A 26691-nucleotide genomic window follows, 5' to 3' on the forward strand; every position below is an offset into this window, starting at 1 on the left:
CATGTTTTGAAAGTATATGTGTTGTGAAAGTAATCTCTACACATACAGAAAGTTTCAGGGGTTTAAAATTGAATTATATTTAAGCCAATGCTGGGGATGTTTTCTAAGAAAAGCTCAAATATAATATAAGGAGGAAGAGAGAATAGTAAAGACCTGCATAATGTTGTAAGAACATTTCTTTTCCCCTCTAACTTGCTGTTCATTTTTGCATTAGGAAGAGCAGAATGTGAACCCTGGTTAAAAATAGTCTTACATTTAAGTTTGTGGAATTAAGTGGTTATTTCACATTGCTCGGTGGCACAAGTGTCACCTTCTAGATCAGACTCTAAGCTCCGGCCTGGCGACTTCAGAGGCTCTCAGCAGCACCTTACCCCAGGGGCAGGCTCAGTGCACTGAAGCAGTGACCAATGTGGTCCAGACTCTACACCCAAGCATTAAGGAATGAATTTCTTATTTGGGAAGACATAGCTGTGGCAAGCTCTGGTAAGGATGTTAAGGTGAGAAAAAGGGTTGTCTGTCTCCAACACCTTGATTTCTCATTAAACTAGAGCAAAGAATTAAAACAAATTCAAGACATTAATACCCACTCACATTAAAATTCAAGTTGTCACAACTCGTCTTATTTCAAGTCCTTAGTTTGAGTCTTAGTTCAAGTTCTATCATCAGAAAAGGTTATTTATGCCATAACAAACAGAAGTCCCACATTTTCAGGTCATTTCTTCACCACTCTCATTTAACATTATGGTTCCTTTTTAAAAATAAGCAAATTGGGGGTAACCTGGGAGTCACACCAGTGCTAGGCCTAGTTCTGCTCCTGGCTGCACCGTGGTAAATACTATCTTCATTCACACTAGCATAAACACTTCACTGCTGAAGTGGAGAAACTTCGAGGGATTCTGCAAGGTATCTAGAGAAAAATGACAGCCAACTTGAACAAATCAGTGCTCTGCCTTAACGGATTTCAGCAGGAAAAGTTCCCAGTGACTTACAGGATCTTGTCCCAAACAGGAGTATCTGTAAACATAGTAAGTCATAAAGATGGAAAAAAAAAAAAGGGAAAACTTAGGAGGAGACTAATGAGAATCACAGAACAAGTTCAACAATAGAACTGTGTATCAGAAGAATGTGATACTTGAAAGCAAGTGAAAATCTGTGAAAGATCTTTCAGAAAGTTATAGTCAGTGAAACATTGAAGTATTTTTGGTCCCTGAAGATGTACGCAAATCCTAAATATAAAGTGCTCGCACAATGACATGCCTAATTAGGATTCTGTGTAAAAATACAACTTTCAACCAAAGAGCCTCTGTGCCATGGATGTTTTCACTTTGACACAGAAACTGCCATTTGGCAGATCTGAAAATACTCTCGCTATATGCGCTCTTAAAAGAATAAAGATTGCAAGCCTGAAAAGAATGAAATTCGCTGTGCAGCACACAGTCCAATAGAGTGAACTTCTATTAGACTCTGAAATTAAAATTTTACATTATTTTGCTATTTTCTGTGTGCAAACAAGCCACCTTGCTATACAGCCACAGATCCTTTCAATGACTAGAAGCAATTGGTGACCTGAAAAATCACAATACTTGCAACCCAACATTGAACTGAGTAGCAATTGTTTTGTGAGTTGACAGAATGACTTCTCTTATAGCCTTAAAATTCTTGATGACCCGACTCAGTACTTCCTGTCACTGGTGGGGAAGAATGGTTTCTTTCTGCTCTCCTAAGAATACAACACCTCAGATGTACTGTTCTTCGTCGTCATTCATGAGCAATGACCACTTGTCACCTTCCTCCTCTACAAAACCGTTATGTCTTGGCAGTTTGTCTGAAGTCAAGGAAGAGAGAGACACTTGACTAATCTGTTCCCAAGGAGCCAGTCTGGATGAATCCCTCCTCCTGTCATCCATTCCAATATGAACACTGATCTGGGAAGGAGTAAGTGGCTTCATGCGGCCTTGAGCTTGTGCTTCATAACTTTCTGCATCTGGCTTCTTATAACTAAAAAGTGAAAGAAAAAAGGTACTATCAAAAGGTCAATCAGGAAGTGACTTCAACATCAGACACTTCTGAAGATCTAGATCAGAACTCCACTTCAAAAGTAACATTTAATGGCTACAAATATGTTTTTGATCATTTGTCAATATGTGACCATAGAGATGCCCAATAGCAAACATATCAGTTTAAGATCCAGCCCCCGCCCCCAAAAAAAAAGAAAAAAAAAAGAAAAAAAAGGGGAAGAGAAAAGTAAACCCTTAATAGAAATGTCTCATCTTTTGGATAGCTACCCACAGATCTATTGTAGGAGGAAAAGACTGCAGTTGTAGGGCTGATCCTACAAACTTATAGAAGCACAAAGGCAGTTGTTATCCAGGTTAATGGTCTCATTGAGCATTTCTCTTTTTGGAGCCAAAGATTAGACAAAATGACCCCCAATTACAGGACTGTCAGGTACTTTTGGGTATACAAAGCCCAAAGTGCTGTCCCTCACTAGAGTCCCACCCACTGTGCTCCCTAAGGTTCCCCCAGAGCTCAGGGCAGGCCAACTTGCCATTTCAGCTGCAGGGAAGACAGCACGACAGACACCGAAGAAGCTGCCATTGCAGCTGATCCCATCCAAGGCTGAAGCACGAGGCCAACAGGCATGAAAACTCCTAGCAAAAAAGAACATGGACACATCAACAACTGGTGCAACACCTCCTGATATAGACCCTTCTGTCCCTGTATAATTACAGAGCAGATCAGTAGCCCTACAAAGTGACTTGCTGAAACCTCCATAAACATACATTGATCAGCATATCTTTACTTAATTTTAAAATATCTCTTCACGTGTAAGGGATGGTCCTTGCACAGACTCAGCTATATAAGACAGTAACCACATGGTAAGACTGGTGGTCCAGTCAGTTATTCTCCATGTGTGAAACAAGGCAAAAATAACAAAAAGACAGGGTAGGGGTCCAGGAAAAGGATGGAAAAAATCTTGATATAGGTAAAGAACACTGCCTGAACTAGATTTTAAGGAGAAATTTGAAGTCTGAGAACGTGTCTGACAGAAGCAGACAGAGCACAAGCAGCATGACAGAAAGTGTGTGATTGAGACTGAACAAAAGAGTGAGCACCCAGAAGTGGGATGAGATCTCTGATTAGAGATGATTTGGAATATACAGAAACTAAAACCCAAGTACTGCTATGTGAAATAATACTCTAGGTTTTATTTTAACATATATATATCTATTTCTAAGAGCTTAAATTTTGGAGAAGAAAGAATTCTTCTACCAGCACACAAAAAAAAAAAGTCAATATACTTATTTTTCTCTCCTTTACCAAGCTCTATAGACTCCAGGAACTTTCCTTTAGATGTCTGAGCAAACATCTGCAAGAGGCACCATAGAGCTCAACTGTGCTGCTGTCTTCCACAAACTGAGCTCTGGCAGTCACCTACCTGCTGCTATGGGTATTCCGAGCAGGTTATAAATTAAGGCAAGAATCAGATTTATTCGTATTCTTCGTACTGTTCTCTTTGATAAGTGAATACTGGCAACTACATCCAGCAAGTCATTCTGTAAGACAGAAGAGCAGTGAAAGGGTTTTCCACACACAGTCCTGGGAATAGCAAACTAAAGAGAGGAGCATCAATGACAAAAGGGGACAGGTCAAAATCACAGTGCTCACTCGGATAAGAACAACATCTGCTGCCTCGATGGCAACGTCCGTGCCTGTTCCAATTGCAATTCCAATGTCAGCCCTGGCAAGCGCAGGGGAATCATTGACTCCATCGCCAACCATGGCAACCTTCTTCCTCTCATTTTGGAGTTCTTGGACCTTTGCAACCTTGTGAGAAGGAAGGACCTCAGCAAAGACTTTTTTGATCCCGACCTATGCATAAAGAGAGAAACACACCCTTGTTGGTGACAGGCTTTCATGTAGAAAGGAAGAAGCATTTGCTGTTCTGGGTAAAGGGGACACAAAGGAAGATCACGACCTAAGCTCTGGTGGAGGCAGAAGATGCAAACTGCACACAAAGCTGAAGAGCTGCATGCCATTCACATATTTTTACAGCCACCTTCATTTTCACTGCAGAAACACTGGAAAACCATGCTGTGCCCTGGCCTCATGCCCTACAGGGCTTCTGAAGACCCAACTGCCTGAGAAAGATATAAAGGTTTTGATGGCTATCAGAGCCAGTTTTTAAATAATTATGCTACCTGATGCATATGCAGCAATAAAGCTTTCAGTAAAATGAAACATGGGAACCATATATGATCAGGCATCTCTGCTAGAGAGAGAGACTCCCTTTTAAAATTTCAAAAAGTAACATTTTTAAAAGCTTTCAGCACTGAATCAACTTTTTTTTTCCATTGGAAAAACAAAGTCAATCCCAAAAATGCAATGGAAGTATAGGCTGGCATGTACTAAGCTTGTTTGAAAACACCACCTTGCGTGCAGTAGCAATAAATCAAAGTAAGTTCCTGAAAGACTCCTTTTCGTAAGAAAGGTGGGCTGGGAAAATGCTCTGACCAGAGCCCAGCACAAAAGCAAAGAGCAAATCAGGCTGTGCGGAGGATTAGAGAGTGATACTAAGGAGCAAAACACCCTCTCAGCCTAGGAGAACGTGCATATCTCCATGCCGAGCAGTTTGGTGGCTCCCCTGAGGACTGGGAAGTAGCAGAAGGTAGAATAAAAACAGAGCAGTGCAAAGGAAAGAAGGAAATGGAGATGCAGAGGGTGGAAGTGCAGCTAGATCTCTCCAGCATCTGTTCAGTGGGAACAGGCCTGAATCCTAAAGGAACTTCCCTTCACCACACAATTCTCCCCATCGTGCATTTTTTAACCACAAACCAGAGGGCTGCGGCCCCCTTTGCTCACCTGCGTGGCGATAGCTTTGGCCGTTTTCCTGTTGTCTCCCGTTATGAGCACCACGTCGATTCCCATGTTCTTGAGCGTGTGCACGGCCAGGGCTGCCTCCTGCTTCACCGTGTCGGCGATGGCAATCATGCCACACAGGGCCCCTGCACAGGGAAACGGAGCTGGGGGTGCAAAGCGGCAGCAGGAGAGCAGGGGGGGCCCTCCATCACCTCTGCTAGTGCCATCTACATATCGTGGCCCTTATTTTCATGTTAACAGCATTTGATTTTGCTGTACCCAGCATTTGATTTTGCTGTACTGGTGCCCAGGCTGAGACATGCAACTGCCTCTGAAAATTGCTCTATGGGAGCAGCAAGAATATTTATTCAGTAATTAAGTCAGAAGCACCATATCAAGATCATAGATCCACTGGCAATCTATTACCATTACAGCTGCTGCTCATGTTATTCATCAGGATATCTCTCTGCATAGCATAACCCCTGTGGCAAAACTCACTTAGTCTAATCTAATCTAGTGCTTCCTCTTGTAGTTGAAGGATCTAAGCAATTGTCATGCTTATTAATGAAATAAATGTTTATTAATGAAGTGATGTAGTAAGTCAACTTGTGATCCTTAAGTGATGTGAAGTCATTATGGGACATGGGACACCAGCACTGCTTTTCAAAACAATAGTGCTGGACAACAGGAGGGTCAGAAATTAACGCTTGTATTAAAAACTACCCAAGAAAATCTTAGAAATGTTGTTTGGAGGCAAAAACTTATTTTAAGAATACCTTCATACTTAGCTTCATACTTAACATTTCACAAACACTTTTGTACTAAAAGATAAGCAGTTTGTACCTAACTCCAAGACACAGATCGATTAGTTTGCTTTTCTCCTCTCAACAGTAGTCCCAATTGCTATTTATTAAGTCCCTTCAACACCAGTTACCATCGATAGCCACCAGCACAGCAGTCTGTCCTTTGGTTTCATGGTCTGTCATGGCATCGTTAACGTCGTTGGCGATGTGCAAACCATTGCGCCGCATCCACTCGCGATTCCCAATCAGCACCGAGTACGTGGGGGAAGCTGAGGGACCTTTGTGTTCAGACAAAAGGAAAATGAGCAACTTAAACATCGTGGACAGAAGCCGGAGATGGTTGAGAATGACACTGCCAGGCTGCATTAGTGACAGAAAGATATTCAGAAGACATTCTCTTAATTTTTTTTGAATTCTGCCAATAGCCATATCCGTGACACTTCATCTAGGGACCTGTCAAATGGCCTTAGTGTTGTTTGAAATGCTGCTGCTTTTCAGCCAAAAATTCATAGACCCGATCTGAAGACAGCCTCATACAACCTTTCTGCTTCAAGACTCCCTTCTGTGCCTGTTTATACAAAAGGACACAGGAGAAGGGTGCTGTGAACTTAAATGGAAGTAGTCACAGGTATTTGTCATTGCACATTTGCATTGTTATTCTAAAAGGTTCAGTATTCATGTTTCATAAATGCCATGCTGTTCTCCAAACTAATGACTTATTTTAATTATAAAAGGTAGTTTTGATTCAAAAGAAAACAGTAGCTTTGTTGTAACAAACAATAAAAGAGCTTGTGGAGCACCTCATTATGAATTCAGTCTAACTTCACAAGAGCCCTGAAATGCAGGTTAAAAAGTTTTTCATTAACATGACTCACAAATGTTACAGTTCTGGCAATTAAAGTCCTTATTATAACTATATCAACAGCTTTCCTCAAAAGGTCAGGAGACTGACTGTCTTGTGAATAGACCTGAAGGCTTTCTTGAGGAAGGTTTTACAGACTTTTGTTTCCTCTCCTACACTACAAAGGAGCAGCGTGGTTTCCACAGAGCCTGAAACAAAGAGAAATGTATCGGCTAGATCAAAACATCAGGCACTGAAACTTGGCTTGCAGATTATGACACACCTTATTCTGCATCTGCTATTTTTTTTTCTTTTTTTAATAAGCGCTTTGAGAGATACTGGAAGAGAAAACAAAATTTCCCTCAAGGTGTATTTTTAGCCGTGGTGTTCCTGGCCTCTCTGCGCTGCAAATCCCCGTTCCCGCTGACGCTGGCCCGGCCGGGTGGCCGCAGCGGCCGGCGCTGCAGTTCCCTCCCCAGCCCCACGCCGGGGCAGACGTACCGTGAGGCTCCGCGAGCGCCGCCCGCGCGTCCTCCCGCCGGGCACCGCGGCCGCCGCCGCTCCTGCTGCTGTCCTGGCGCTCCAGGCTGCCCTCCGCCGTGCCCAGGACGGCTTCGACGCCGCTGACCTTGCAGCTGATCCCACAGCCTGGGACTGCCTGGAAATCCGTGCAGTAGCCCAGGCTCTGAGTACCCAGCTCCTGTAGATGTAACCAGAATTCATCATCAGTTTGTGCTGTCACTGTGTTGCACAAATATGAGGTATCTGCCACTGAAAAGGGGCCTTGTTTCTCCTCTTTCCGATGACTGACTGACTGAAGAGCGCCATGGACTATCAGTAGCTGAGAACTAAAAAGGAAGATCAGATAAACTGCAGTTTAGACTTCTAGAATGGGACTGCTGCACAAATTACATCCAGATCTAAACCGTAGGACCAGCAAACCATGAAGGATGACTTCTCCAGGTAGGTCAAGAACCACCAGACACGAAGGCGTCTCATGGCACCAGCCATGACCAGGAAGCAAAGCCAAATAACAATAAACCATATAGCTTCTGAGAGGAAGCAACTCTAATCAACCTCACATGCTTGTAGAGGGTCAGGCTTTTTGTTTTTATTTAATATTTATATAAGTACAGCAAAAAAAAAGGTATCTAATTCTGGGAGTGATCTGAGAGGATGATGAAGCTAAGGAAATTGCGTCTAACTATTGAGTGAGAGGGAGAAGCTAGTAGCATATTCAGGTTCAGAGAATGAAATTCCTAGGACACTATGAACTGCAAAAGGAATGGAAAAAAACCCACTCGTTTATAAACAGGTTATTGTGGGTTATTTCTGGAATCCAGAATTAACTGCACGTTTCAGGTGACCTCCATATAACTTAGGAATGGTAAGAAATTTAGCAATTTTAGCATTTAACATGGTAATTCATATTAGCAATGACGCAGTAACAACTTATGCATGAGAGAATTGTGCAAGTATCCGGAGAACAAAAAAAGCATATTTGAAAACAGAAAGTATAAAATAAAAATGACAGGCAGGCCCTTCATTACTCATACTCTATTTTTCCTTCTAAACATGTACACTAATTTCTAAACTATATTGCCAAAGGTTTATCATTTGACATTCATACTCTTCCCAATTATTTTTGGAAAATTATATTTTCCCACAAATCAACTAGCGCCCAGAACCCCAGTGACTAGTGTTAGCAGGAAATATTGGTTGTTTAAACTACACTTCCCATTTTGATTACTATTTCTGCTTCCATTCCTCTTGAAACATTCAAGGAATACGTGCAGTGTATAAATGACCTTTGAGGATTTGCAAAATTTGCAAAGATGAGTAATCCAGTAATTTATTTGTGAAATTCACAAATATCACAGTTTAATATTAACATGCATGTTTGTTCTAAAGCTTTTTTTGCCTACTCTATTCAGATAAGGAAGTGACTAGCAAGTGACTGCAGTCAGGTAATGTGTGGAATGTCACCGCACACATTTCCTTTCTGATATTATTTCCAACTCCTCCTGCACATATCCTGTAACTCTTCTCTAAAGATCCACTATCTGGGGGAAAAGGTGGTAAGATTCTGCTGGAGAAATCCATAGCATTACCAGGCTAGAAAAGCAAAGCTTACAATGTGCCTTCTAGGTGTCACCCAGAGCAAGGTGCAGCATCACAAAACCTGCCAGCTTTCCAGCCTGCTACTTCTCAGCCAGGCTTGTCCCTCTGAGATCCACTCCCTTGACCCCACGTTGCTGCATTCACACAGACCCCCTTAGGCAATGGATTAAACAGGAAAGGGAGGTACCTCTTTGCAGTATTTAGTGACTGCCACTCCTAGAGGATGCTCGCTGCTGGCTTCAGCAGTGCCAACCACGGCCAGGACCTTCTTCAAGGGCAGCAGGGCTGTCTCTCCCAGCAAGAGCACCCGCATGACCCTGGGAACTCCACAGGTGATGGTGCCAGTTTTATCAAACATCACAGTCTTGATCTGCAAGAAATAAACTGGGGTTACTGCCTAGGTGCTGAGAGCAAAGGGACGCTCTGGGCACATAAACATAGGCCAGACCTCAATTATCAGCTCACTGTATCCAAGCCAAGAGAGAAAAAACCTAAAAAAACAGCTGCAGATTCCTGTACCTTTAATTATTCACATGGTAGCTCTCCTTTTGTTTTCCTAGTCATTTCCCATGCAGATTACACTGAAGCTACATTTACCATGATGTTTTTATATCAATATTTCAGACAACAGAATTGCTGTAGAGCATAATAACTGCTTGTAGTGACCTTTTGTAACAAACAGGTCTGCATGTGTGTGTGGTGTCTCTATTCATTCACATACAGGATATACATCATTGCACCTTAATCACTTTTACAACATGGCATACAATGCAAGTAGGGCCTTTACCAAAATATTGTTCATTGCTTAGCATAGAATGCACTAGCACTTAGGAAACAGGATTTGAGGCATTACTTGGTCATAAAACAGCTGCAAAAAAATCCACATAAAATAATCAAACCAAAACACATTATTCACTAAATTTAACAGTCAGGTCATACAATCCAGGGGGTCCTGAGGAATCCAGCAATGAACCAGGAAACACGGCCCCATATACACCAAAGCTAGTGCCAAGTGTAATCCAAAAATGTGCCCCAAAAAGCTCTACAAACTGGGGATTACTTCCACTCTCAGAGAGCCTAACCTACCAGCCTTGCAGAATCCAACAGGTCACTTAATTTTCCAAACGCTGAGCCTAGCCCTACCTAGAACCAAAAGGTAAAACAATAACACTAGCAACTCTTCTCTGCTTTTTGCAAACCTTTGTAAAGACTTCTTGACTATACTTTATAATGTTCCATAAGAAGAAGTATTATTATTAGTCTGAAGAACTTATCCCATTCTTAACTACCCTTTTCAGTTAACAAGTTTCCCTTGTGTCTAACCACAGATGCCCACAGCATGGTTTAAACTCATTTCTTCTTTTTTTTCACTGGCTGTGGACATGTCAAAGCATGCATTTTCCTCCTTTTTTCATCAACTTCTTCTGCCTTTGAAGGGTTTTTCAGGTCTCCTCTCCTCTAAACAGCCTCAAATCATTCATTTTTTCTCCTACATCCTATATTTTAAACCACTCATCATGAACAATATATAGCTCACTTCAGGCCTTTGAGGAAGGAGGGAAAACACTGGCTTATCAATGATTTCTACAGCAGAGGCCAAGTAAGTGCAGAAGCCAGACACCTCTCCAGTTCATGTGGAAGAGCAGCAGTCTGGTTGGCTCTGGATTTCAGGTAACTGGTGGATTTCCTTGCTTTGCTGTGACTACTCTGAATCTGGAGATAGGTGGTCAGACCCACCTAAACGAGTTGCAACCAGATTAAAAAAAAAAAAAATCTTGCAGTCTTTCTCCAGACCAGCAGAACTTCTTGGGCAACTGAATTTTATGCAGCCACGGGCAAGCAAAGGAGAACAGAAGGAGGCCTGAACCTTGTGGGCCATTTCCAGGGGCTTCCCGCCCTTGATGAGGATGCCGTTCTGCGCCGCCACGCCGGTGCCCACCATCACGGCCGTCGGCGTGGCCAGGCCCAGGGAGCAGGGGCAGGCGATGCTCAGCACCGTGATGGACGTCTGGAAGGCAACGCGCAGCACCACCTCCGCCCTCGAGACGTGCTCGCTCTGGTTCTGCAGGAACAGGGAGGAGAAGAAGGAAGAAAAAAGGACCTAAGTCTGTGTGTTGACAGGAGGAAGGACAGGGCTTGCAATCAATCATTTGTAGTCATGCCAAAAAATAGATTTACCAGGAAACCTTCAGGATAGGAAAGCAAAGTATTATTGTTACTGTAACAGTAGAGAAAGGTCAATGCGAGGAATGAAGAGGAATTTACGGAGGGGTTTTCTGGCTTTTTTGCTGGCACATCCATGTTTCATGAATTTCTCTCGGGGACTTCCACATATTGAAGGAACAACCCCCCTCCTCCTTGCAAACACACACTTAAAGAGGACATAGCAGTCTGGCAAGGCTGCAAAAATTGCCCTAAGTCCCAGCTGCACTGGACGCAGCAGCTACAGGCCAGTGCTCCATGAGAAGCTACCTGCCACCAGGAACAAGGATGTTCAAATATTTTCCAGGCATGAGAGAAGTTTCTCAACTCCCCTCAAGGCAACACGATCATGTTTAATCCTGATATAATGCCAGTAATTTCAGCTTGTAGGAAACCCCTGCAGAACTAAGGGGCAAAGAGACAGGTCCATTTAGACTGGGTGATGGATCCTCACTAGCATAATTACCTGCTCTGTATGGAAAACAACACATTGTACGAAAGTCCTTGTCAGGTTTGCAACACTAAACTCCACACACAGAAGATACACTAATGACACTGGGAGATATCCTAACAACAAAATCCAACTCTCAGGGAAATTACTTACAGGAAAATATTTCTGAATAATATCAAAATTTATAAAGCCAATTGTGATCCATGCTATCAATGTCACTGTTGAAATGATGATGATAAATGGAACAAAATATCCACTAAACTTATCTGCCAGTTGCTGGATGGGTGCCTATAAAAATGAAAAACAGATATTTTGATGTTTTTACAATCAAAACACATAAATATACACACATAAATATGTTCACGAAAATATCTAATAGCCTTTATATGCTTCTTTTTTAAGTGTGGAAAAGCACCTCGCAACTGTGTCAAAACATAGAATGTTTTTTGATATAATCAAAATTTGTAAACGAGGTTTAATTTTCTCATTTTGTTTTACCTTTGACATTTGAGCTTCTTCCACCAATTTCACAATCTGTGACAGGGTAGTGTCATTCCCAACGTGAGTGGCGTTCACAAGGACTGAGCCATGGGCGTTTATAGAACCGGCAATCACGGTGCTCCCAGGCTTTTTAGTGACTGGCATAGCTTCCCCTGAGAAGAAAAGGCAGAAAAAAATGAGCCAGACCAGCGCAAAGAGCCACGAGAACAACTATCACAGTCCCTTAGCACACTTAGTTCATTGTGTTCTATCAAAATCACCTATTCTAAACAATAACAAGAAGAAATCATGTTTCATATGTCTGTCCAGTGAAGTCACTTGTGAGTGGCATTATACTTCTATAAATCTTTTTTTTTTTTCTGGATTTGGTTTGGTATGTCTGCTCCCAGATCCTGCTAAAGCAGCCAGGAGACCTTTCCCATGCCTTCACTGGAGCCTGGAGGCAAATGGAAAGGGAAGAATCCTTATTAATAGTGTCTCTACGACAAGAAATGTTCTCTGTCCTGGCTCACCTGGCAGCCCTTGTTAGAAGCCCTTTCTGGTTCATGCACACATACTCCAGCATACCAGCATTACATCCCCATCGCCCTGCAGAAGTTACTTCTGAAAAGGCACCATTGCTGCAAATACATTTCATGAATATATAGGAGGAAAATCCCACAAGATCTCTAGAATAACACAAGCATTTGGATTTCACCCATCCAATCGGGAGATTAGTAAAAATGACCAATTTTTTTGACGGAGATTCCTCATGTTTTTAGGGTATGTTCAGACATGGCATTTCTATTCCAAGTTCACCAAGGACAGGCACTGTGTACATTAAGCTCAGAGGTTACTCAAACAACAGCCTTTCTGTTGAATCTGTTCTCTTTTCTTGTAAGAAAAAGTCATAGAAGATTCCACCTTTTTTGCCCAACGGAGGGCAAAGGTAGGGAAAGTTACCAGTGATAAGAGATTCATCTGCCATAGAATTGCCTTCAATGACTTTTCCATCCACTGGGAACTTTCCACCAGGAACAACCTTTACGATATCACCTCGTTGAACTAACTCAACAGCTACCTGCTCTTCCCTGTAAAAGAAACAGATAGAACAGAAAGGTCATTTACACCATCAGTTTTGAAAGCATAATAATGCATTTAAATTAACTGTACCAAGCCTAGCAAATGCATCCAGGCAGGCTGAAGGGGCCGTGGTGAATAAGTATGTACCTGATGATAGAGTGGTCAGGTCCGAGAGTCACCACAGTTGCTTCTGTGGCTTGAAGAGATATCAGTTTTGCAAGAGCTTCTGAGGTCTTACTCTAAGAAATAGGGATAAAATGCTTGAGATATATTTAGCTACATAAATGCTAATGTTTGAACTAAAATAATGATCTGTGAGCTCTAAATGATCCTAATATAGGTGAGTACTCACATCAGGAACTAAAAATTTTGCACTAAAAATGAATCTGAAGAATTTTACTTTATTCTCATGGGAAATACAGAGCACGCAGCACGCACGCAAGTTACCTTGGCTATGTGTTCCAGCCATCTCCCAAGGGCAATGAACACGAACAGCATTGGAGGTGTGTCAAAGAACGTGATGGGGCTTTTCTCTGCCTTCTCCGCTATCGCCACCACGAGGATCACACACGAGTAGGTGTAAGCAATGGTGGTGGCCAGCACGATAAGCACGTCCATATTGGCTGTCCTGTGCTTCAGAGATTTGTAGGCTTGCACGTAAAAGTACCAGCCACCGAGGAACTGTTGGTGCAAGCACGTGCAGACCCTCATTAAAATCACAGGAGTAGAAAGCAGAGAGGGCATCATGCTGCCTATAGCAGAATTACAAACATGTCGTAGGCAACGGAAGAGATTCTTGTCCTGTGCTGCTGTTATATTGACAGAGTTTCAGTGGAGTTGTTGACTAGGAAGCTTATTCCACTGTCATCCTCTCACTTGCCCTTCCTTGTTCTCAAAACAAGGCTAAATATTGTCACCTTTTTCTCACGGAACAGAAAGAATAAAAACCCCAAAGCACAGAGGTTTAAGGCATATACAGTTACCCAGCTATTTGCTGACCAGGTTTTTTAATCGTTCTAACATCCCCATTTAGAAATGTCACTGACACAACTTGAGCAATTACACAATCAACACCTTACAGGAGAGTGACCCTTCGTTCCGCGTGGGTTGTACAAACAAGGGGCAGGCCTAATCCACTAAAGCTTTCTAGCCTCCTAGCTCTTTCCCCATCAGATTACATAATGGGAGATGAAAAGAAAGCAAATACCTAGGAAACAGCATGGACATACCTGAACAAAAGTGCACAGGACAAAGAAGAGAAGATTTAAAACAGATAATCCAGGAATGAGATTCTGTTCCAGCACCATAGATCCGTGCTGCTCGCCGTCAGGTATTAGCATATAAATCATTAGGATTAAGACAGGGATACCAAACACTAGGCTGCACAAGAAAGATTTCCTCCACCTGAAAAGTAGAAGCTGTAAATGGCCAGCAGCAGCACCCCCAGCAGTACCCAGGCCCAACACTGTGCTCGCAGCACAGAGCTAGGGGTATTAGTGCCATCCGGGCACGCACATTAGGAGATCTGGGAAAAACCCAGCCCTTCAGGACAGCTGCATTGCCCCCCACACGCTGAAATGCCGCAGGCTTCGACCTGAGCTGCAACTAATGAAAATGGACGTGGAGGCACTTGCTCCAAACAGCAAATCACAGAATTAAATACGCTTTATGCAAGTTAAATTAATGGGGCAAAGCAAGGGGGAGGGAGCTACAAGATATAATCTAGGCGAAACCATCAATGAGAGAAATATAAATACTTACTGCTGTATTTCCTTTTTATGATCCAAATTATGTGCATTAGGAACTCTTCTAGCTAAGGAGGCATGAAAGCCAATTTCCTTTTTTTAAAAAAAAAAAGAAAAAAAGAGAGAAGGGAGAAGAGCTAGTTTTTATTCAACTAACAGTATTACTTATCACATACTTAAATGATACTAGTTTTAGAAGAAATTAACAGAAATGTCAGAAAAGGACATCCTTCCTTAGTTAATAAATGCCAACTTCTTATTAATTTTAGATCCTGCCAACATGCGGAGATATTCCAGACACTCCTGATAATGATGTAGGAGAATGTGGACTGCAAGGGATTTCTGCTATCTGTTCTGCATGGACACAATTATAATGCAGCAGTTGTCCTATTTTTTTCTAAGCAGGTAGCTTACACTGGCAGCTGGAACTCTACTGTGCTTCTTGCCAGGGGAATTTAATACCCTTTGATTGCCACTAAAGTCAGTACAAGAGAATGGAAGCACTATAAAGGAAGGTTAAAATGTACACAAGCCCCTGGGCTAGTCAACTTTTCTAATATGTCCATAATACTTGAGTAGAGTAGATACACCTAAAGTTGAAAATCAAAATGGTCAGAACCAGCTTAAATGTACCAAACAACAAACTGCAAAGCAGCCCATTTTGGGCAAAGCCAATTTTGACTGACACTTCAGAGTGTTACTGCAGAAAAGGAAACAAACAAACAAACAAACACTCTTGCAAGCACAACACATTTAAACTTTATAGGTGTTTGCAAGATGCTTCTGCAGCAAGATGCACTTTACAGAACTACTCTGTTGGGCTGAACAGCCTGTCATGTATGTGTTAACAACTGCTGCATGAATCCTGCTTTTTTTTCTGAGTAAATATGAAAGACCATGAAAGGAACGGTCTTTGCCAGTCCCCTGACTACTCTCTGTGCATGCCCCATAGGACAAGGTTTCTTCATATCTAGAGGAAGAGGGAACAAACAATTTTGGTAAAACCTGGACCCTGATAATGTCGCAGTATTTGAAATCCGCATCGTTACTGGGAAACTGTGATTTTTTTCTTTACGAGCTGTAGGGCAAGTTGTTTTGCTTCAGACAGTTCTCTGAATTCACGTGGTAACAGATGTCAGCGTGTGCAGAGATGTGCATTACTTGCAGTGCTAACTGGATTTAGTTCCCTGCCAAACTTCATTTACAGTCTCTTTAGACGGCAGGGGAAAGCAGTATTTGTTTCTGAAACACCAGCACTTCACAGCAATGACAATGGCTGGAACAACAGCCAGGATGGATACATGAGAATTTACTAGATATAGGCAAGAAAAGGGGGGTTCGTTCTTGTTTTTAGGGTACCAACCTGTGAGGTTACACACTTCTGTGAAGCACACTTCACCACAGAGGCAAGAACATAAAATAGCACATAGCAATAACCATACATTTCCCGCAACAGTCAGGAAGGCCTCTCAAATATCAGCTGCTTCATTTTCTTAATAACTTCACCTTAAAACTGTTCTTACAAAAAGAAGTTCCAACACCTACCTCAATTATTTTTATAATATCCCGTGGTCCTGTAACTTCAGGATCGAACTGGACGTGAGCTTTGCAAGTAGCAAGTGCAACGGAGGCATAGAATATGCCACTAGTTCTCATAAGCCTGGATTCGATATTGTGAACACAAGAAGCACAAGTCATCCCTGTAATCTAAGCAAAACACAATTTTATGTATGGGTAACAGTCTCTGAAAGTGGCGTTTTTGACTGAATCAAAATCAACATGAATAACTTCATTTTGCCAACTTAAATTTCCTGTGGTTTCAGAGAGGTATGTTCCCACTTTCTGGTCTTATTACTGGCATAACTATAGACTTTGCTCTCTGTCAGTGTAGTAGGTTTATTCCAGAAAGTAAAAATGGATTTCTGAAGAACCTGTCCATAGGATGAACAATTTATTGACTGCACCCAAAGATCTCAAACCTCTATACAAAGCACTGGGAATTATTGTCAGGTACTTTATGATGCATATTCTGAGGTGCTCAGAGTCTGCACTTGTTGACCAAGCTGCCTTCACAGAAAAATACTCTTTTATTTTTATTTTTCTTTGCTAAGAAAAGTCCATTCTATACATACGCTATCACTTTTTATTTGAGCACCTTTGGACACATTCTTCTAAGACAAACTGATTTTGGCTTACAACAATATTTGGAATTTGGATTAAAACAATAAAGAAATAATGGCGCGACCAGCTGGAATGGAACTGCTGAAGCCACAGCTCCTAAACAAAAACATCTCCAAGAAAACACTTGTTCCAAACCTGACCTCTCCAAATCCTACATATAATTTCAAATACACATTACTTACAAGAAGCTCCACGCTTCCTTCTGTTTCAGTGTGATCTTCTATGACAGTAGCTTCGAAACCCAAGTTCTCAATCAGCTGGGCTATTTCCAGAGGCTGGATGAACTCTGGCTTGTATTTTATCTCGGCTTTCCCTGCCATCAGTGCTACCAACACTGAAACAATACCTACAGGAGCAATGATCAAAAACGTAAGATACTGTAGCTCCTTTGGAAAAAGCAAAACCAAACAAAACACCATCACAAGAGAATGTCAGTGCGGGCTGGAGCAATGCAGAAATGCTTTATGCCAAGCAAAATCTCTCTGCCTCCTTCTAGTGTTGTTTCCTAGGCATAACAGCAAAGTTGTTACTGAGATCTGGGCAGGTTGAAGTTCTCTTTAGCAGTAAGAGGAAGAGCAAAATTCAGAAAGGGAAGGAGGCAAGTCCTGCTAAGATCTAACAGAATAAAAAAGCAGTTCATATGCAACATTTGCACCAATTTCTACAAGCTCTAGCCTGGAAAAGCCTAAGCAAGACCCTCAGCACAAAGTTAGACCTTTGTTTTTTTTTATTTAATACCAAAACATAAATCTAAATTTAGAATCTAAAAGCAAAGCACAAAATCACAGACAGCAAAGCTATTCTGGAAGGGCTAATAGTTTCTTGGATCTTTATGCCCTTCCTGAGGATGTAGGAGAGACAGTAAGCAAAGCCCTGCCACAAGATGCCAGCGCAAGGTGACACAGGCAGCACTGAGGCACCAGGCTCTGCCTGGGCTCTCGGCAGACTTCTAACCTAGTAAATATTGCTGTTCCTGAGCTAATGTAATCACCCCAACCATTCATTACCAGGGCTATGTATTTATTTGTACCTGCTTGAGCAAACGTGCCCTGAAAGGTAAGTTTCGCATCACAAATGTGCCAGAGCTCCCAAAGCTCTGGAGGAGACGGATTGCTCTGCAAAGCATCAAGGCCCTGCCAACTAAATGAGCACAATTCCTCCAATGTTGAGCTTTATTTGGTGTCTGATCATATTGCAACAGCTTAATGTTATCAGGTACAGCTGTAAACTTTTCTGCTCATGACAGAATGAATGCAGTAGGATAATTAAATAAGGATGTTGTTACACTAGCACTGAGAATGTTTAGCCCACTTCACCTCAAGGTGTTCTAACACAGCCTTTCCCTGGACCACGCAGAATACCTTTTCTGCCTTGTGGTCCCTTGAAGACTCACTATAGGAATGTTGAAGTTATTACCGTCTTCCTTCTGCAGATTTCTTTCAATGGCAGACACACACGACGCGCAGGTCATGCCTGTGATTTGCAAAAAGCACTTTTGGGCTGTCGCTGCGCTGGGCTGGGGCGGCACGTCAAGGGCAGCACCCTCGGAAGGGGCGGCCGCGCCGAGGCTGTTGTCACACCGGTGCGCGTTTTCCCCATCGGCGGCGGTATCTTGAATACAGGCACAATAAAGAAAAACACTAGGTACACTGGGACAGGCGGATGCACAACAAGCAAGCAGGACACATATTTATCCATCATGCAAAGCCTTTTGGGTGTTTGAAAGGTGACATGTTAATCTTGGCCTCTTCTTAGAAATTATATACGCTATTTGAACAATATACTCACACCAGGAACACTGCATTGCCACCATTTACCTCAAACTCTGCAGAACTAAAATTTTCCAGATCTCAATGGCAATTTCAATGAGGAGACGTAACATGTACACTCAGTAACTCTACAGATGCAGGGTGACCTGACTGTGCTCATCCAGCACACACCTCACACGCGTTTTGTTCCTGTTGCCTTCTGCGCACGACTCACAGCACTTCATCTCAGACAAGGAAAACAAGTTTTGTTTTTCTCCGTTTTCTCTTCCTGGCACAACATTTCAGGTGCAAGTATTGTGTGAAGGACTTGGCAGCCTACAGATCCCCTCACCTACCGGCCCGGTGTGATCTGTTTTGCTCTTTACACCCAGGAAAACACTCCTGGCTCCAGCTGCATTCACAGACCCTCTCGCTTGGGCAGAAGGCATTGCAAAGGGGCAAGAGTTGTTTCAGAACATTTTATATATACAGCTCCTGATTTTTTTCCACAGACAGATAAACAGCTCCCCCACTCCAGATTATAAAACAAACCATAATTATGAACTTCTTTTTCACAGCAGTCCCTACAGATTCAGAGGGGTTGGTCCTCTGAGCAAAGCTAGCAGCCTTTAGTCTCCTTTGATTGAACTAGTTCATTCCATGTAAACCACATCGGTATCTCAAAGCAAATCTGTTCTGAGTTGAAGCAGGTAAATATTCCTGCTTCATACCAACTTCTTAAGCACTGAGCGCAAGTGTAGAAGCAGAAACTGAGAAGTAGTTAACAAGTAGAATGTCTTCTCTCACCAAGGAGAACATGCATCTTGGCACTTATCTTGAACATAATACTTGGGTCCCTGATAAATATACTCAAGATATGAAGGTGAAAGACTAGGGCATTAGGAAGAGATTTCAAATAGAACAAAAACAGAGGCAATTTTAAATGAAAAGTATTGCATTAAGTTTGCATCTTTTAGAACCTTAGAATGTTAATTAAGATATTGATAGATTTACTTTGGCAGCTCACAGATGTAAAGATGAATGCTACCGCAGAGTGTAAGGGGTTCTGCCATTTAAAAGACATCACACCAACTTCCAAACTTTCTGGCTTCATAATGTAACTCAACTCTTCCACCCACTCCTGCAGCTCTTGAGGGTGAAATAAAGTGTTTCACAGATGAAATGCTAAGTGAGATGCGAGCGGTCCCTTTAGAAAAGATAACACCAATGCAATGTTTTAAAACCTGCTCTCCAGATGACAGTCTTATGGCCTAGTTTGGAACACTGTTCACGGAAAGAAAAACAGTTACCTGTGAGAACCAACGCATCAAATCCCATGTCTTCTATGGCAGCTCTTAATTCTTCTCCGTTAGTGAGAGTGGAATCATATTGTATGGTGCCAGTCCTTTCAGCTAGAGAAACGGCTATATGTTGCACTCCTTTCCTCCCAGCTATCATCCCTTCTATGGACTGCACACAAGAATTGCAGGTCATCCCGTCAATCCGAATGACAGTGGTGCACGTCCTCTCCGTCCGCTGCTCTCCGGGCAGACCGCAGAGCAAAGCAGAGGCCCCGTTTTCTGCTTCGGAGCTGCTGGGGAGGCGCACGTGGAAGGTTCCGGGCGGCAGCGCCTCGATAGCTCGCTGCAGGGCCGGCAGGGAGATCAAGCCGGGGCTGTAGCGCACCACGGCGCGCCCGTGCTCCAGAGACACCCGGATGCTGTGCACGCCGGGAAGGGCCGCTATATTTCCTTCGATGTTGCGCACACAGGCCTGGCAGCGCATGCCCTCCACGTGCACAGCAGCCGTGTGGGCTGTGCCGCCAGCTGGCGGGGCCGCCTCGCTGCTGTCCCCATGCTCCAGCAGGGCCACCTCGCTGCTGTCCCCACGCGCCAGTGGGGCCGCCCCGCTGCTGTCCCCACGCACCGGCGGGGCCTTGGTGGCCGCATTCTGCAGGCGCCCCACGTCCAGCGCTGCCAGCCTCAAGGGGGCTGGCTTACTCTTGACGGTGCAGGCGTACCCCAGGTTATTGATGTGGCCCTTGAGGTCTTCGGGCTGAATGAGGTAGGGATAATAAGCAATAACTGCTTCTTGGTTCCCGAGGGACACCTTGACCCTCACCACGCCGTTCAGTTTCCTCAGCTTCCCCTCGATGCTGCTGACGCAGGACTGGCACGTCATGCCTTCCACCCGGAGCTTCGTCACAGCCTCTGGCGAGCACGGCACGCTCAGGGACGCCGCCGTCGGTCTCTCTTCCACGATGCTTGCATCAAAGCCCATCTCCTGGATTTCAAGGCAAATCTGTTCAGGACTTATTTCCGACTGTACATACTTTATGACAGCGTTGTTCTGCTCCAGGGAGACTTTAATGCTCATGATGCCTTTCACCTTGGAAATTCGGCTTTCTATCGATTGCACACAAGAGTGGCAAGTCATGCCCTGCACAGTGACTGCAACAGTGTGTGCCTGAGCAGACAAAGAGGGCACCGTTTCTAAGCTCTCCTCATAGCCCATGTTGTCAAAAGCAAAATCCTGTTTCATGGTGGGTTCCCACGCGCAGCCAGGAGCAGAATCAGTCTTGGACAAAGCCTAAAGAGCAAAGGGAAACATAAAAACAAAATGCATAGACTGTTTTCCCTGTGAAAGCAGCAGCATTCTGCATAAAAGTGCAGTGTTTTCCAGTGGAACATGCCACAATGTTAATTTACACTCCGGAAGCCTTACCAGTTAGCTACGTACAGAGGTAGGAATCAGCCCCTGAAACTCCTCTTGCACGCCAATTTTGATACATTCAAGAAGGGCTATAAAAGCAAAATTGTCTGAATATTCCCCACCCATTCATTTAAAATATGAACTCCCTATGGCCACCGAGCATGTTTGTCACACAACCTAAGCTCTGCTCTTCATAGAACATGGCCACCTGCCCAAAGGTTCACAGGAGAGAGAAGTCCAAATGACTTTAAAGAGATGCTTGGAGCAAGCCCATTTTGGTCCCCAACCCACTATTCTTACTAGGAATTAACAACAAAAGAAAGAAAGAAGAAAAGAGAAAACAGGCTCAAGAATTAGCCGAGAGTCTGAAATTAGCACTGGCTGCCTAAGAGCTGTATGTACGCTCACAAGTGTCTGTGTTGTCTGCACACATATGCATCTTCTAATTTAAAATCTGTATCTGACACATATTAAGAAAAAAACTTGTATCATATGCAGATATTTCCACTATCATTTGGTTTCTACTACTTCATTGCAAGGCACCTAATAAAGATCATATATTGAGATACCGAACCCACTGTTTGGGCCCAAGAGCAGTTTGAGGGGTATACAGGCAGTATTGAGGTGGATTTGTCCTAAGTACTACTCACCTGTCACATCACAGACTCGATGGTACTTCTATGGTTTAGAGCATTTGATTCAACTAAGAACGAAATAATATGAATAGGAAATAACAGAAAATTAGAGCACAGACTTCCTAAGCATCAAGAGCTTACGAAGAATTAAAAGAGGAGGGACAGGGTCAGGACTGTTAGTTCCTGCAGAACAGACATTAAAATTCATGTTTGGGATTTAAGGCAACTTCAGCTCCTAAAGATGAAGATGAAAGCTACTTATCTTGTATCTGGTGAAGCTGTGCGACGGCCACCGCTCACCAGCGTGCCCAACACGGGGCGATACTGCATAGAGGGGCTCCCTGCGCAGCACGATCTCGCGTTTCACAGGGAAGAAAACTCCTTCCTTAATTCCACAGCACAGATTAGGATCACTTAGGCCGCTTATTAACACTACACTGCATCCAGTTCATTGGATGCAGGACTCAAAATTCATTAACCTGATTTCGTTTCATGCTCCGACAGCTTGGGAATAATGGTGCCTGGGTTGTGACCAAAACGGCCGAAACTTAACACGAGAAATTCGCTCCGGTCGGTCTTCTCTGTGCCATATTTATTCAAACCACAGCAGCGTGCTCCCATCTCGTGTGGGAAAATGCAAGTACCATTTGCAGGTGGAAAACCTGAAACACCATGGGCCTAATGTCCTTTACGCCATCCCTCCATCCCACTGGCGCTCACTGTTCCAGTTTTCCTCTTTGCTTTGACTAGACACCTCGTGATACAAAAGCAATTCAAACTGATTTCATAAAAAGATTAAAGGATATTTCCTGTTATACACTCTTTTGAAAAACATGAAAGTGAGTACTGATGACACTCTTTTAATGCACTGTTGGCCTCAGAGACATCAAAACTTGGCCATCGCTTTATATTTTGGATAAAAAGCTATGCTAATATTCAGACAAACTGGAAAAAAAATATTTTGTTTGCTATTTGACAAAGCAGCAGTTTATGCTATAAAAATAAACACTTGAACACAAATTTTTTAAATGACAAAAAGAAAAATAGGGAGGAGAAGTGGATATAAAAAAGAAGAATAAAACACATCCCTAATCCTTCAAGAATTCTCAAGATGCAACCCAAAACCCAGGGTTAATTTTTCACAGGTTAAAAAGTTGATAAGATCAGGAGATAATATCATTTTTCTTTGTTTAAATACTTGATTTAGAGTATCTGCAAAGCCTTTGCTATTGTTTTAACAGTTTCAGGAAAAGAAAGTTGTCAGGAGAAAGGACATGGATACGCAGGGGTGTATTTTTGAGAAGAGGGGTTTCTACACTTGAGCAGAAGAAAACAGCAAGTTACTGTAAAGCAGTAAACACGAGGCATCAGAAGTATGCCTGTAGTTTTCCTTAAGTACATAGTATGTTTCAGAAGGGTTTCTTGATGCCAGCTAAGAATTAGATATAAAATGGTATCTGGGAGGCTGTATAGTCATTGAGAGAGACCATCTGCGAGAGGATCAGGGACGCTCTCATCTCAAAAGCACCAAGGCAGGGTCTGGGACACCCGGATAACAACTCTGGGGTACAAGGCCTGCTCTCTCGGTGGGTAGCAAGAAGGGAAGCGCAGCCAGTCAATCCCGGAGCTGCAGAGCCTGTCGCTTCCCTGGCATTAACCGTCCTCGCGACTTCTAAGGGGAGCGTACGCAAGGCCTGTTGCTCTGCAAGTTTCATGCATATTTTAACCGTGACTATGCAAAAGCTATGTAAATTATGAAAACGTGAAGTTACGACAATTATTTCCCTGCTGTTCTGCATATACAAGTTGCAATTCAACATGCAAAACAGCCTGAGAATCTAGTCTGTCTGCTTCAGACTGAGACTCCAGTGTGAAAATGAAGAACCCCTCTGAGAAGCAGATTATGAAGTTCCCAGTGTTGGCGTGGCCAGAGCCACCCTGGACGGAGGGGACAAGCACTGTGTCCTCTCCTCACCTCCCGCTTTTGGAAGATGGAGGTGTAAACAGGAGGCCCTCAGGCCTTGGTCCTGAGCCCGGGCACCCCTTTCCAATCCCTTGTCCAAATTCGGACACTGGGCAGCAACATCTCACTTTAAGAGTATTAGTCACAGATGCTTCTCCTTTTGCTGGCCCACAGGGATAGCCATTTTCAGATCCAGAAATTCAAGACCTGGACTCACAAGTTAAATGCCAAGCTGTCAACTGACAAGGAAATGAGGCCTGGCCTATTCAGTTATTTCCCTCCCCCTATTTCCCTTGCACTCACCAACAAACGCCACCTCTTAGTGCACTTTTTGCCCAGTCATCTCCAAAGGCTTTGGTTTGTTCTTCTCCCAGTATGTAACAGGCTGAAACCAGCTCCTGCCCTCTTACCTTCAACTACACGACTTCCAAAGAGTTATCTTATCTGTGTCACTGTTTTCCCTCTCCTGCTGGCTCTTTCACAATCTGCTGATTCACGTCTTTGGACTCAGGCTGCCAGCTGAAAAGCCACATGCCATTAATTAAATACTTCACATACTTTCCCGGTTTGCTACAGGCAGCCAGGGAACCAAAAATGAGGACAGAGAGGCCTTGGGAATGCCAGAGATCCAGGAGGCTTCAACTTCCCAGCATTTCTGCGAGCAGGCAGGAGGCAGAAACATAGCCGTGATCCCCCTTGGCAATTTTCTGTGCAACTCATCCTCCCATCTGGCTGGCAAATATCCTTTGAACGTATGAAATTTAATGGCTTAATGGCAGTTCTTGATTCGCAAGCATTGGAAAAAAACAACCTCCCCACTACCCCTATAGGTCCAGATCTGATAAAAATTCTTCTTTAAAGCAGCATGGTGCTCTTGGTTTCAAAATACTAAAGAAGTTGTCATAATACATCTGTCAAGCGACTGTCATCCTCATTTGGGAAAAGAACAATACAGAAGATCCAAAAGGATTTATGTAGGTGTAGCTAGTCTTACTAAATACCCCCGCACATCATATTTAACAAACCTATGGGGCTCCAATATGAACAATGGGATATAGTCCAATGAACAGAGTACAGAAAAGAGATCACAGGGCAGAAGAAAGTAAGTTATATCATGATTGTCTTACAGCAAATATGAGAAGTAACCAGAGATAGAAAAAGCCTTCAGGTATACCTGTTTTGTCCTCACTGTTATTTCATTCTAGCCTGACACTGCTTATTTAAGCCATTCTAAGCTTATATGGTTTCAGAGAACACAATATTTGTTTTGAGACTTTGTTTTCCTTAAACATATACACCGATGTAAATTACCTTTCTGTCATTTACATGCCTTTTAACTTTTTCGACTGATAAACTCCATATTTTTACCCATACAACTCCTTCCAAAAGCTCTTCCCCACAACAATTAATCTACAAAACTACAATACGATTATATACAATATAGGAAAAAAAATGTTGCCGCAAACATATTATCAAGAACTTTTGCTAGTGTCCACCGAGTAGTTAACAGATAAACTGCTTACCTCCAATCATGACCTTTTCACGTTTCTGCAATGTCTGTCATCCCAGGGACTAACCTAGTATGATGGATTTCTCACTACTCAAGTAATTACAGTTCAAAAAGGGGAAATACTAGTATGATTCCTCACTGGGAATCATCGCTGTGTTGTTAGAGGTGGAGCTGACAGAACGCTCCTTAGTTAATGCTGCATTACTCACTATTAACATTTGCTTTCAGGTTCCTTTTAGGAGGACATTAGCGCGCTGTGCTGCAGGGCTGGCACCCTTGCTGGGGATTAAAACACCTCTGTATCCGCGGGGATAGCACAGGAGCACACAAGCCACAGAGAGCGAGCTCTGCTCCAAACCCTGCAGCTGGGACCCCCACGTGGCACTGACCTGGCTTCCAACCGTGCTGGCTTCGGGCATTCCCATCGGGAAACTCTGCGAAACTTTCTCTTCTTTCCACAAGCCGCCACTTGCCTTTGCAGGAGAGCCCGGCTCGGGCTTTGCACCAATAATCAGTAGTTCAGGCACATCGCGAGCCGCCTGCCGCTTGCGGATAGACACCAGCGTGATGTTTCTGTTGTTCAAAGTCGCCAAGCAGGACAGTTCCCTTCTCATTTTATTGTCCACTTTTCTCTCCATTCCCTGCCCGGCTTTAAAGCCGGCAGCGTGAGCGAAACCCTCGTGCGCGGCCGCACTCCTCGCGGCTGCGGGCGGCTCTGCCCGCCTCACGCGCACTCGCTCAGGCGCCGTGGGAGCCCCGAAGCGCCGCGCGCACCGCTGATCTTTGCTCACGGCAAGCCCAGCCAAGGCTGCCTTTCACAAGCTGCTCAAACATGACCTGTGCGCAGCGCGCCGGTGCATAATTAACTCGTCGCAAGTTCCCTGGGGCCCTGCACGCAGCTCCCACCAACGGCTCCGCTCTGCCACCTCCTCCTGCTATTGAGTTACGAGCGATTTCTTGGATAAAACACGGCCCCGTCGAACAGTTCGGATGTACCAGCAATGATCTCGTCAGGCGAGATCCTTGCTCTGAAGGTCTTCCGCTCGTTTAGGGTACAGAAATGGTCTTTCAAACCCTCAAAGCACAATATTTATTTATTTTTTAAATGTACCTCTTTACCAAGTTTTACTTTAAGAAAATAAAGCAATCAGTACCAGGAATTAAAAACTACACAGTATTCCTTTGGCAAGCCTCTTTCCCCTTAAACCTTCCCATAAACATCTGCAAAGTCGAGTTTAGACCATCCTAGTTACCATCACTAAAAATGCCTCGAGCCAAGGCCTTCCTATAGGATGGCCTGCACACTAAGCAAGATATCGCAGCACTCTCTTCTTGTTTGCTCAGCGGGACCTGTCA

The 26691-nt window shown here is 43.5% G+C and overlaps 1 protein-coding gene across 3 annotated transcripts; it reads right to left on the minus strand.

The window, feature by feature from the left end:
- Positions 1-1083: 1083 nt before the first annotated feature.
- Positions 1084-25973, minus strand: ATP7B (ATPase copper transporting beta). Of its 3 annotated transcripts, none has more exons than XM_088522177.1 (22): positions 25725-25973; positions 20405-21104; positions 19826-20341; positions 18184-18378; positions 16950-17113; positions 16132-16293; positions 14603-14679; positions 14071-14245; positions 13289-13522; positions 12989-13080; positions 12722-12849; positions 11777-11931; positions 11432-11566; positions 10493-10687; positions 8813-8995; positions 7006-7204; positions 5795-5941; positions 4864-5006; positions 3670-3873; positions 3440-3557; positions 2549-2651; positions 1084-1998 (listed from the first exon to the last, which is right to left on the minus strand). In XM_088522177.1, the coding sequence occupies exons 1-22, from the start codon at positions 25971-25973 to the stop codon at positions 1737-1739; spliced, it is 4536 nt and encodes a 1511-aa protein (XP_088378303.1). In that variant the 3' UTR covers positions 1084-1736. The 3 variants fall into 3 exon arrangements, with proteins under 3 accessions (XP_088378303.1, XP_088378302.1, XP_088378304.1); XM_088522176.1 differs by having other exon boundaries at positions 3440-3576; positions 3671-3873; positions 16950-17130; ... (1 more) ...; positions 19826-20329; positions 20393-21104; XM_088522178.1 differs by lacking the exon at positions 25725-25973 and having other exon boundaries at positions 20396-21104.
- Between the last annotated feature and the right edge of the window lie 718 nt (positions 25974-26691).

This window comes from Tinamus guttatus, unplaced genomic scaffold (genome assembly GCF_059628265.1).
Source record: "Tinamus guttatus ecotype Peru unplaced genomic scaffold, ASM5962826v1 Tinamus_guttatus_pri_ptg000150l, whole genome shotgun sequence".
NCBI classification, from domain to species: Eukaryota; Metazoa; Chordata; class Aves; order Tinamiformes; family Tinamidae; genus Tinamus; species Tinamus guttatus.

Bases quoted from the DNA above. Each gene is read 5' to 3' on its own strand.
- ATP7B (XM_088522176.1), bottom strand. From the start codon at position 25,973: ATGGAGAGAAAAGTGGACAATAAAATGAGAAGGGAACTGTCCTGCTTG. The intron at 12,850-12,988 runs GTACATACTTAT...TTTCTTTTACAG, and splicing joins CCTGACCACTCTATCATCAG to GGAAGAGCAGGTAGCTGTTG. The intron at 8,996-10,492 runs GTTCAGGCCTCC...TATTTCTTGCAG, and splicing joins CCCTGGAAATGGCCCACAAG to ATCAAGACTGTGATGTTTGA.